This window comes from Ictalurus punctatus, chromosome 11, assembly GCF_001660625.3.
Source record: "Ictalurus punctatus breed USDA103 chromosome 11, Coco_2.0, whole genome shotgun sequence".
Classification (NCBI taxonomy): Eukaryota; Metazoa; Chordata; class Actinopteri; order Siluriformes; family Ictaluridae; genus Ictalurus; species Ictalurus punctatus.
This window is the reverse complement of record NC_030426.2, coordinates 20,270,857-20,282,191: the sequence shown is the minus strand read 5'-3', so window position 1 is coordinate 20,282,191 and position 11,335 is coordinate 20,270,857. Positions and strand designations below refer to the sequence as shown.

Genomic DNA, 11,335 nt, shown 5'->3' with positions numbered 1-11,335 from the left:
AGGGAGAGCAATGCAGTGGAAACCATTCATCATCCTCAAGAATAAGAAAGCAAGGGTGAAATTAGTAAGAGAACATGCACAGAAAGATAGCAGCTTCTGGAAAATTTTATTTTTAGATGAATACAAACTGAATTTGGATGGATCTGATGGTAAAGTGTTTGTGTTGAGAAAGCCAGGAGAAGAATTCCATTCAAAATCATGGAGATGGCTGGGGCTGTTTTTCCTACAGTGTTGATGGTGAATTTACAGCATGTTCATTGATGGCATTGTGGACTCAGTAGTGTACAGTGGCATTTTGGATGCAAACTTGCAGTAATCAGCGAAAACATTTTTTTTTTCAAGTGGATTTTTCAGCAGGATAATGATCCGAAGCATAGCAGCTGCCCTTTTGAAAGAATAATTCCCAGAGCCCTGACCTACAGTAAAGTGTATAGAGCACCTATGGGACGCAATGGAGAAAACATTACCAACTTGTTGATGCTCTAGTGTGGAAGAACTTGGAGGAAACTTCCACCACAACTGTTACAGAAACTAGTTAATTTCATGCCTGGAGGTAGTCAAGAAGTTCTGTGAAACGAAGGATGGCAAACTAAACAATGAAACACTGTATATGTGATCTTTAATGAAGCTACTACTGAATATCCAAATACTTTTTGTCTATGTTTATTGTATTTTTTTTTTTTTAATATATATTTTTAAACATAATCTATTTTTTGGGGGGGAAATATTTTGCTTGAAAGGTATGCTTAAATTTAAAATAAATTTTGGTTTATTTGGTTTGTAGTTTTTTTTAATGCAGCGAAATTAATACATTTGTAAGTGTGGCTTAAGTGTCTAAATACTTTTTGAGGCTGTACATGGCCTCAGTGGTATTATAAATCTAAACAAGATCAAATAATAGTGTAATTTTATTAAGAAATAACACACACAGTAATGCACAAATTAATCATACATGTAAACAATAAACATAAGAGAAATTCTGTATTCCTTGATACTATATGTATAGCAGTATATAGTTCTAATATATTATTAAAATAATAGCCATATGCCATATCAGCAATATTTACATATTTACACTACGATAATCTTATTTACAGACACATTCAATAGTATTAGAACTTTCTGAAGGAAACAGTATTAAAAAACAACTTTTACAGTTTAGTGCTCCACATTGTGAAATGTAACACTGTGTTATTTAAGTTGACCAGAAATTTTTTAAAATCTAAATCTTAAATGAAAAATTTTAACATTCTCCTTTAATAATACTAATACCAATATTCATTAAATAACAACATTAACTTTTACTAAATTAAATAAATCACTTAGTATTTTATTTAAAGCTGCAGTATCAAACTTTTTTTTGGTTAAAAATGAACAAAAGATCAATTAATGAGCGAGTAAATAAAAAGATCAGTGTTCAAAACTCCTTACTCCTGTCTCCTTACCTTACCCTGATTCGCAACGGTAAGCTTAAAAATAATGAATTATAATTTGAGCTGTCAGGTCGGATTTCATGGGAAATGTCAGTTTGACGTCATTCGTCATTGTGTGGTTACGTCACGTCCGTAAACAGAAGAAGATCCGGCTACTATATCTCGTGTGTTGGTGCTGAGGATGGTGGAGTGTTTATAGCTTCTTCTTACAATTGTTGAGAATTTAAATTTGCTTTTAATCTGAATAGTTCTAAATGTTGACATCTGGGGAATCACCTGTTGTCAAAACCAAGAAACCTCAAACTGCGGAGAGCCTGCGGTCAAAAAGGGGACGTGACAGAGAATAAATATCAGCATGGCTTTTGAGAGGTGGAGTAAACTCAGAGATCTGAAGGGATTGAAGACTGACGCAGAGATGGCTTTTTTCCTGCTGAACAGGTAAGACATTTTAGTGGCTCAACAGGTAGCTATCTAACATTAGCACACCTGTTTGCTTGATTCAGCTAGGTATTGAGTGTCCTCTATTTTTTAACTTTGTTTATTTTGCTATGGTCAGCGTGGAAATTGCAATTATTTTCTGCTAGCTATGCGAGAGAACAACTCACCTCCCCTCCAAGAAAACCTGATCCGCCGCCACCTCCGCCTCCGAGCTACTATACAACCCATATGAACACCTCAAACCATCAGATTCATCCGACAACAACCCATGTAAAAAAATTACTCTGCAAGTAACTTGGAATTTTATGTTTCAAACAGAGATGGCAAAAGTTTGGTACTGCAGCTTTAACATGAATAAAGCTCATGAACAATGCGAGTGCCTAAGAATAGCTTTATCACACAGGACCAGTTCACTATGCAATATTTACTTACAAATGACTTAAGAGGTTCACTGTACAGTGAACCAGTTAGTTATATAAATACAGAAATAAACAATGGCATTTACAGTGATTAAGCCTTTTTTAAAAGTAGCTTTAATATTTTAAAAAAGCTCTTAGTTGGTAGAGCAGTCATGCAAAGCGCTGATTTTACTGTATAGATGGCAGTCATTTGCACGTTCATACATTTGCACACGGTTTAATAGAAGAATAACAGCACTTGTTCAGGGTACATTTTAGATTAAAAGCATAATAACTAAGAGTGAATCACAGCACAAATGACCTTTAGTGCATGTGTTACGAGCCGATATGTCTTATTTTTAATTAGGACATTTGGAAAACATTCCAAACAGACCCATATATGCTAGAGACTCAAAACGTTAACTATATTTTGCCGATGCTGAATAAATAAAAACACACCCCTTGTAGATAATAATTAAATAATTATTTCGGATGAAGAAAACAAGACTGGCCAGAAAAAAAGACTAGTGCACTAAAGCAACAACATCCCATACTAATGGCTGTAAACTGCTCATATGTGTCAACTACAAGCTTAAAAATGCTAATAGTATAGAGATTGAATAACACACTTCTGAAGCAAAGATGATAAACATCTACCAATGAACATATTTTAACTGATGAGAAATGAAAGTGCACACATGATGAAAATCATTCAGAACTTGCCTCTGGAACTAGCACACATCAGACTTGAGATTCAGAAACTGAAGATGTCTGGAATATTTTGGAAATGGTATTTGGCATGTAGTCAAAGTAAGCAGCATGTTAATCAAAGCAGTTTCCTTCTGTGCAACAAGAAAACATGCTAATTATATCTGTAGGTGTAAATTAAGTGTCACACTTCAGTATAGTGGATCACATATGAGCAGAACTGGGAAGTACTTTGTTAATGTAGTTCATGCTGGTTTTTAAGTGTTTGTATTTTACTTGACTTTTCCTTTCTACATTTCGAAAGAAATCTTTACTTTCCACGTTATTTTCCACTCACTACATTTTCAAAGATCACGAAATTTCTCTGTAATCTACCTCATAATCTGTTTCTCTCTCATTTTCCCTCCTCCCTCTCTCTCTCACTCCCTCCCTCCCTCCCTCTCTCCCTCATTCACTGTCTCCCTCTCCCCTCTCTCCCTCACTCACTCTCTCCATCCCTCTCCCTCCCTCCATTCCTCTTTCTCTACCTCTCTCCCTAGCTCCCTCTCCCTCTCTCACTCACTCTCTCCCTCCCTCTCCCTCCCTCCATTCCTCTTTCTCTACCTCTCTCCCTAGCTCCCTCTCCCTCTCTCACTCACTCTCTCCATCCCTCTCCCTTCCTCCTTTCCTCTTTCTCTCACTCTCTCCCTCCCTCCCTCCCTCCCTCTCTCTCTCTCCCCCCCTCACTCACTCGCTCGATCCCTCTCCCTCAATCCATTCCACTTTCTCTCACTCTCTCCCCCTCCCTCTCCCTTCCTCTCTCTCTCTCTCTCTCTCTCACTCACTATTTCCATCCCTCTCCCTTCCTCCTTTCCTTTCTCTCTCTCACTTTCTCCCTCCCTCCCTCCCTCTCCCTTCCTCCCTCCCTTCCTCCCTCTCTCTCTCTCTCTCTCTCTCTCTCTCTCTCTCTCTCTCTCTCTCTCTCTCTCTCTCGCTACACATGGCACTCCTGAGATATCCAAGATCCTGACCCCTTCTGCTCTCCGGGCCTGCCTGATCCACCCTGGTTAGAGTTCTCACATGAAAACCACTCACTGCTGCTCAGGATGGCCCCACATGGATGGCATGACATTACACTCAGAAACCATGAAGATATCTTTTGACTGCAATTGATACGAACAGTTTTGCTAGAATGGCTTAGGACTTTTAGGGCTTTTTTGGTGGGACCCCTGTGGAAAGAGTGAGCAGCTTCAGGCACCTTGGAGTACACATATCTGAGGACCTGAACTGGACTCATCACATGCAAGCTTAGGTGAACAAAGCCAGACAACAGTTGAACCATCTGAAAGTGTACTGACACAGTGCACCTCAGAGTGTTATGGGAAACTGCTCAAGTCAAAAACAAGTTACTTCCTTGAATACTTCCCTTCCAAAATGTCAATTACACAATTCCATGTGGTTTTTAATCAATTTATGCGGAGTGTCCACCATACACGTCCCTATACTATACTATAGAAACGATGACGTTAGAATGAGCGCATTAATATAAACCTGTGATTTGCCTTACAATCAGAACTGTGGAAAAATATCTAATATATGTGACCCCTTATACTGTGTGTAAATGTCACCAAATTACATTATACTACTTTTGTATTTGTACTTATATATTTTTATAAGAATGGTATATAACTTTAAAACTAACACTCTTGGTCTCAATGACTGTGCTTTATATTGTTATTAAACTATTATAGGGATTGGGCAATCCTATGAGAGCAAGAGAAACAGGATAAGACAGTGTTCTCAGACCAGTGAGATGCTGTTTTTGAGCTCAACTGAAGGCTGGTCCTTAGGGCTGTATTTTTCTAGAACAGAAATCTGAGTGACAGTACTGCTCTCTGTGACCAGTGTTCGCCTCCTCTTACTGTAACTCATGTAACCCTGCATTTGCCATTTCCACAGCCTCTTCTTCAGCTCCGCTTGTACCTAACACACACACACACACACACACACACACACACACACACACACACACACACACACACACACACACACACACACACCAATTTCATTACACCATTCATGAAATATTGCAAAATCCTCTATAAAGTATCTTTCTGTCATCTTCTATTTTTGAGACATGCATCTACTCTGTCTACTTCTTATAGGTGCATGGAATTAAATGGTCTTAAATTGCAGAGCTGGTGCTTGATTCACATTTAATGCAACTTCACATATTTACAAAGCCCATACCAGCTAAATGAATGATTTTAATACCCTCTAACTGAAGACATACAATGCATAAATGCAACACACATTTGCATTTATTGCCTTGTTATGTACACTTTCTATAACGTTCTCATAGAGCTATCAATGCGTTGTTAGTTAAAATAAATGAATTACTTTCAATATAACAATTCATTTTAAGAACTACTGCAACAATCGCAATAATGATGATTCAGGGTTGTTTTCCCTTCTCTTTCACATGTAAAGGCACAAAAAAACTGCCACAAGTTTTGACATGCATCTTTCAGAAATTCTCAAGCATTACTTTATAAAAGACATATACAATTCTAAAATGCTTATGAATGTGAATTTAATGAATAAAAGCCACTTAAATAAAGAGTTAACCAATCTTTGTGTTAACCATTTTGTCAGTTAGCACTTTGTGGCTTACCTCGCCATTGAGAAAACAGTATAATAGAGCCACAATGAAGCCCTGAAATAAAAGAAACATTAATAAGATCAAAACTTTCATAGCATTGATAATAAATATACTGTAGTGTAAACCATATTTAAACAAATGTAGCCTAATGGCAACAGATGCCATAGACCACTTTAGTGTACCAGGTATTAAAACTGCTCGAGTTCTAACTGCTAATACTACATGTGATCACTAGAGGACAGTATCTGTTAACCTGAAATGAGCCCACTCCAAGTTCAATGACGAGACGAACATCCTCCCCTGTGCTCTCTGGCAGGAAGGCAAACACCATGTAATGCATGCCAAACAGTGGGATCAGGAACAGGGTGGACTTAGCCAGCCTCCTATACACATAACAGTGTGCAGTCATCAATAAACAATACAGTGCAGTATTATCAAGAATGATGCTCATAATGAATGATACATGGAACTGTGTGGATACTGCAGATCTATCTTATGTAGGACTTATTAACCCATTCATTCATTCATTCATTCATTCATTCATTTGTTCATCTTCAGTAAAGGCTTTACAGGGTCACAGTGGATCTGGTGAACATCCCAGGAACATTGGGCATGAGGTGCGAATATACCATGGATGGAACAGTCTAGGGTAACATAGTGCAACTTAAGGTAACTTAGAGTTAACAAGCCACCTACTGGCATTTAGGGGCAAAGGTGGTGGGTGGTTAAGAAACCAGACAACCCAGACAACCAGACAAAATAATTATCGCCCGATCTCTAAACTGCCAGTCTTAGCTAAAGTATTTGAATCTTTGGTAAACAATCAATTAAAACAATTTTTATCTGATAATAATATCATTAATGACTATCACTCAGGCTTTAGATCGGGCCATAGTACCGTTACAGTAGCCATGTTAGACACAAATAATATTATCAGTTCTTTAGATAGGAAACAGTCTTGTCGATCTTTATTTGTTGATCTTTCAATAGCATTTGATTCTGTAGATCATCATTTATTATTACAGAGACTCAAGCATATAGGTCTTAGTGAGGTTGCTTTAAACAAGTTTGAAAACTATCTTTCTGAATGAACCCAATGTGTCTCAGTGGAAAATTACAGCTCACCGATTCTTAAAGTTAATAAAGTGTTCCACAACTATCTGTTTTAGCTCCTCTTTTATTATCTATTTTTTTTTTCAATGATTTAGGTACTTGGAATATATTTAGCTAAAATACATTTGTATGCTGATAATACAATTATCTATACTATTGCTCCATCCTTAAATCAAGCCTTACAGAGATCGCAGAGTGAGTTTCAAACAAGGCGGCACTCATTAGTACTTCTGAAATCCAAAAAAGACAAACTATATGATTTTTAGTAGTGCACGCGCTAAAATAGTGGATTTTATGATCTTGACTTTATTGAAAAAGCTTAGGCCAAAATTGGGATTCTTTTATTGTTTAAAAGATGCTTTAAAAAAAAAAAAAAAAAATCTGTTTTAGACTATGGTGATCTATAATAGTATATATGCATTCAGCTGCATCTTTTTCTTTTTATGCTCCTTGGGTATGGAATGAATTGCAAAATGTAATCAACTTTGATATACATCCCTCATTGGGCACTTTTAAAAGTCTTCTGCAAACTGCTTTAAAGAAAACGTGTAATTGTTTTTATTGATCGGTTTTTATACATTGACTGTATGCTTTTTTTTTTTATGTGTGTACTTGTAGTATTTGTAATTTTTGTTGAATTTTACTGTGAAATTTAAATGTGCTGCCATCTTTTCCAGGACTTCCTGGAAGAAGAGATTGTACTATCTCAATGGAACCTGCCTGGTTAAATAAAGGATATAATAATAATAATAATAATAATAATAATAATAATAATAATAATAATAATAATAATAATAATAATAACCCAGAGGAAATCCACATGAACATGTGACACTCCGTACAGACAGTAACCTGAGCTAAGGATTGAACCTGGAGGTGCAACCCTACAGCTGTGCCACCAGCAGTACCAGCTAGATTAAAAGTGCTTGTTTTATAAAAAAATGAGTGTTCACACACACACACACACACACACACACACACACACACACACACACACACACACACACACACACACACACACACATCTAAATATGAACAATATTGCTAATATCTAAGAATAACAAGGAAGAAAACACATCATTGAATTATAGTTCAGGTCAGTGTTAATCAAATCCACTGATTTATTTTAAGATTTTAATGTGTGTGATGTGGACTAAGATGATACAGATCTTGTGCTATATATAGGACACAAACGGACTCAAAGCATGCTGCTATCATGGCTGTAATGTTCAAATGGTTTGTAAAGAGTGCATTTGCAAAAAAAGAGTGCAAAGAGGATTGCTACTTTGTGGATGTCAGTTTTGAATATTGTATCAAAATGGGGAAAATTGGATTGGTGCATCATATTGGGTGTTTTTTAAGAACATTGCATTGATGTACCACTTACATTCACATAAAATCAAAAGACAAAGGGAGCATTCATTTCTTTGTAGTGATAACAGAGTTAAGCTCTTACATAAAGTGACTGGTGTCATTGCCTCCAACTCCAGGAGACTTCAGCTTCTCCACAAGTATCCTGATCACATTGATGAAGATGATAAAGTTCACCTGGATCACAGAAAGTAAACAGGGAACTTTGCGAAACTTTGGTGTGTATAATAACTTTTAAAGACAACTGTGCCTTTTTGGTCATATGTTGTACTGTGAATAATTTACTTACCAGAAGAGATATTGTAATCGGTCCTTTTATAATCCACCAAATGAAGGCGATATCTGCGTCATCCCAGCACCTTCACCATTAACATAGCATGACAGCAAATACAGAACCATTCAGGAGGAGTTATTTCCCACAACCACTTTGCAAACTTGAACAGGTCACTGATAAAATCTAGTTGCTAAATTTTCCATTTATACTGACATTTTTCTTAACAGAGAAAACGCATTGCACATTATGAACGTTTTCTTATTTGACTTCTTATCTAACTTCTCATCAGATGCACACAGATTCAAATCTGAAGGCATAATAGGACATATACACAGGTGAGTAATGAGCACATAGTGAGGATTCAATGCTGAAACTGTGTACATCAGACCTATTTTCAGATCTAAAATATAAGTAGAGACTTATCTTGTGTGAGGATAGTGTGTGTGAGGCAGAGATTGCCAAAAACAGAGGCATGATTTACTCAGCTTTATTTTTTGTATGATATTGGCATGTTATTGAGGAGCAGTATTAAGTTCAGTGGCACTTAATACCTTGGAGGTGTGAGCTATATGCGGGGCATTTTAATAATCTGAATGAGTTGCCCAGAAAATCAACTGAAGTACCTGCATAAACCAACTCGGAATACCAGGAACTTTCCTGCACATAGATATTGATATAACCTTTGAATTTAGGATGCCAACTGTCAATATAGACTCTCAAGAACACATGTTTTTTCATAGACATGCGATTTCTGTGTATAGTCTGGGGATGCTTATTGTATTATTATTGTAATACAGTGCTGTGAAAACGTACTTGATTTCTTTTATTCTTTTATTCATGCTAATTTTATTTTAAAGAAATTAAAACAAAATCTAAGAAAAAACAAAGGCAACCTGAGTAAACACAAAACAGTTTTTAAATGATAATGTTATTTATTTAAGCAAAAAAGTTACACAATACCAACTGGGCCTTTGTGACAATGCATTTGCCCCCATAGTTACTCTATGAAACTGCACCCATAATGGGGTTCAGCTGGACTAGACAGAACCAGGCCTGATTACTTGCAAACCCTGCAAACCCTGTTCTTAAATAGAACTTTGTCAACAGCATAAAGTTGGTTAAAGGATCTTAACCAGTATGTGAAAATTTAATGAAATTCTAGAAACAATGAGGAAGAAGGTGATTGAAATGCATCAGTCTGGGGAGGGTTATAAAGCTATTTCAAAGGCTCTGGGACTCCAAAGGACAGCAGTTAGAGCCATTATCTTTAAATGGAAAAACTCGGCACAGTAGTGAACCTTCCCAGAAGGGGCCGACCTTCCACAATTCCTCCAAGAGCACAGTAACTCCTCATCCAGGAAGTCACAAAAGAACATCAAAGGAACTACACGCCTCTCTTGCATCAATAAAGGTCACTGTTCATAACTCCACTATCAGAAAGACACTGGGCACAAACGGTATCCGTGGAAGAGTTTCGAGGTGAAAACCACAGCAACCCAGAAGAACTCATCTGAATTTTGCCGAAACACGCCTTGATGATCCTCAAACCTTTTGGGAGAATGTTCTGTGGATTTGTGAGTCAAAAGTGGAACTGTTTGGAAGACAGGGGTCCCGTTACATCTGGCGTAAATCAAACAAAGAATTCCACAAAATGAACATCATACCTATGGTCAAGCATGGTGGTGGAAATGTGATGGTGTGGGGATGCTTTGCTGCTTCAGGGCCTGGGCAACTTGCAATAATTGCGGAAAACATGAATTCTGCTCTCTACCCGAAAATTCTAAAGGAGAATGTCCAGTCTTCAGTCCGTAAATTAAAACTCAAACACAACTGGATTATGCAGTAAAACAATGATCCAAAGCATAGGAGTAAGTCCTAGTCCTAGAAGTAAGTGAAAGACTGATCTCCAGTTATCAGAAGTGTTTGGTTGCAGCCATTGCTGCTAAAGGTGGCACAGCCAGATTTTAAATTCAAGGGGGAAATTAGTTTTTCACATTGGTGATAGGTGTTGGATAACCTTTTTTTTTTTACTTCAATAAAAAAAATAAAAAAAATTAGAACTGTATTGTGTGTTTACTTAGGTTGCCTTGTATTTGTGTTGTATTTCGTTTGACGATCTAAAACTATTTAGTATGAGATATACACAAAAGCATAAGAAATCAGGGCAAATACTTTTTCACAGCACTGTACAGTATATTGCATACTGTGTACACCTGACTAGTGTCATATTGAATACATGTGTGTAATTTATTGCGCATTATGACTATCTTTTGTGGTATATTGTGCACTTTATTGTTGTCTCACAAACGTGAGGGCAAAAAAATTCACCACAAAAAACTATGACATGTAAAGATCCTTCCACATGTCAAATAAATCTATGATCTCAATGAGAGCGATAATTAACCAATTAGCCAGTAAGGTCTACTGACTCATCCTACTAAGTCCTCTGACTCAATCAGATCAATGTATTCTGTGATCTATGTGTTTTTTCACAATGATAATCAGATTTGGTCCTTCACACGCCGTCACAAGCTTCTTTTTGTAAAACTTACTCTACACACACAGCAAATACCAGAGAGATTGATGTACTGAACTGCCTAGTCACCAAACCAAACTTACCCCCTGTTATCATAGAAATGCCTGACAAGAACCCAAATAGTCAAGACTGTTGTTGGAAGACCTGAAAGATACAACTCAAACTGAACAACAGGAAAAAAAAAACTTTCCAAATATCATTTATGTCTAATATATCTAAAAGTGGTACATTGAAACTCTTAGAAACTCTTACAAATGATAGAAAAGTAGATGTTTTATCATGTATTTCCTTCAACTTTACAAATACAGTCCATATTTTGCTGCTAATCCTTAATGTGCACACTATAAAAAAATTGGTGTAAATTTTACAGTACTTTACTGGTGACTTAGGTTGCCAGTTATGAACTGTCAAATTTATAGTAAA

The 11,335-nt window shown here is 36.7% G+C and overlaps 1 protein-coding gene across 1 annotated transcript in view; it reads right to left on the bottom strand.

Moving 5' to 3' along the window:
• Positions 1-3,908: 3,908 nt before the first annotated feature.
• The window catches only part of ghrhrb (growth hormone releasing hormone receptor b), a 50,583-nt gene continuing 43,156 nt past the window's right edge, over positions 3,909-11,335 (bottom strand). Inside the window, exons 8-13 of the mRNA XM_017479223.3 lie at positions 10,996-11,056; positions 8,392-8,461; positions 8,188-8,279; positions 5,872-6,001; positions 5,631-5,672; positions 3,909-4,939 (exon numbers count right to left, since the gene is read on the bottom strand). Of these exons, the coding sequence (XP_017334712.1) occupies positions 4,757-4,939; positions 5,631-5,672; positions 5,872-6,001; positions 8,188-8,279; positions 8,392-8,461; positions 10,996-11,056 (578 nt within the window). The 3' untranslated portion in view covers positions 3,909-4,756. The remainder of the gene's footprint in view (positions 4,940-5,630; positions 5,673-5,871; positions 6,002-8,187; positions 8,280-8,391; positions 8,462-10,995; positions 11,057-11,335) is intronic.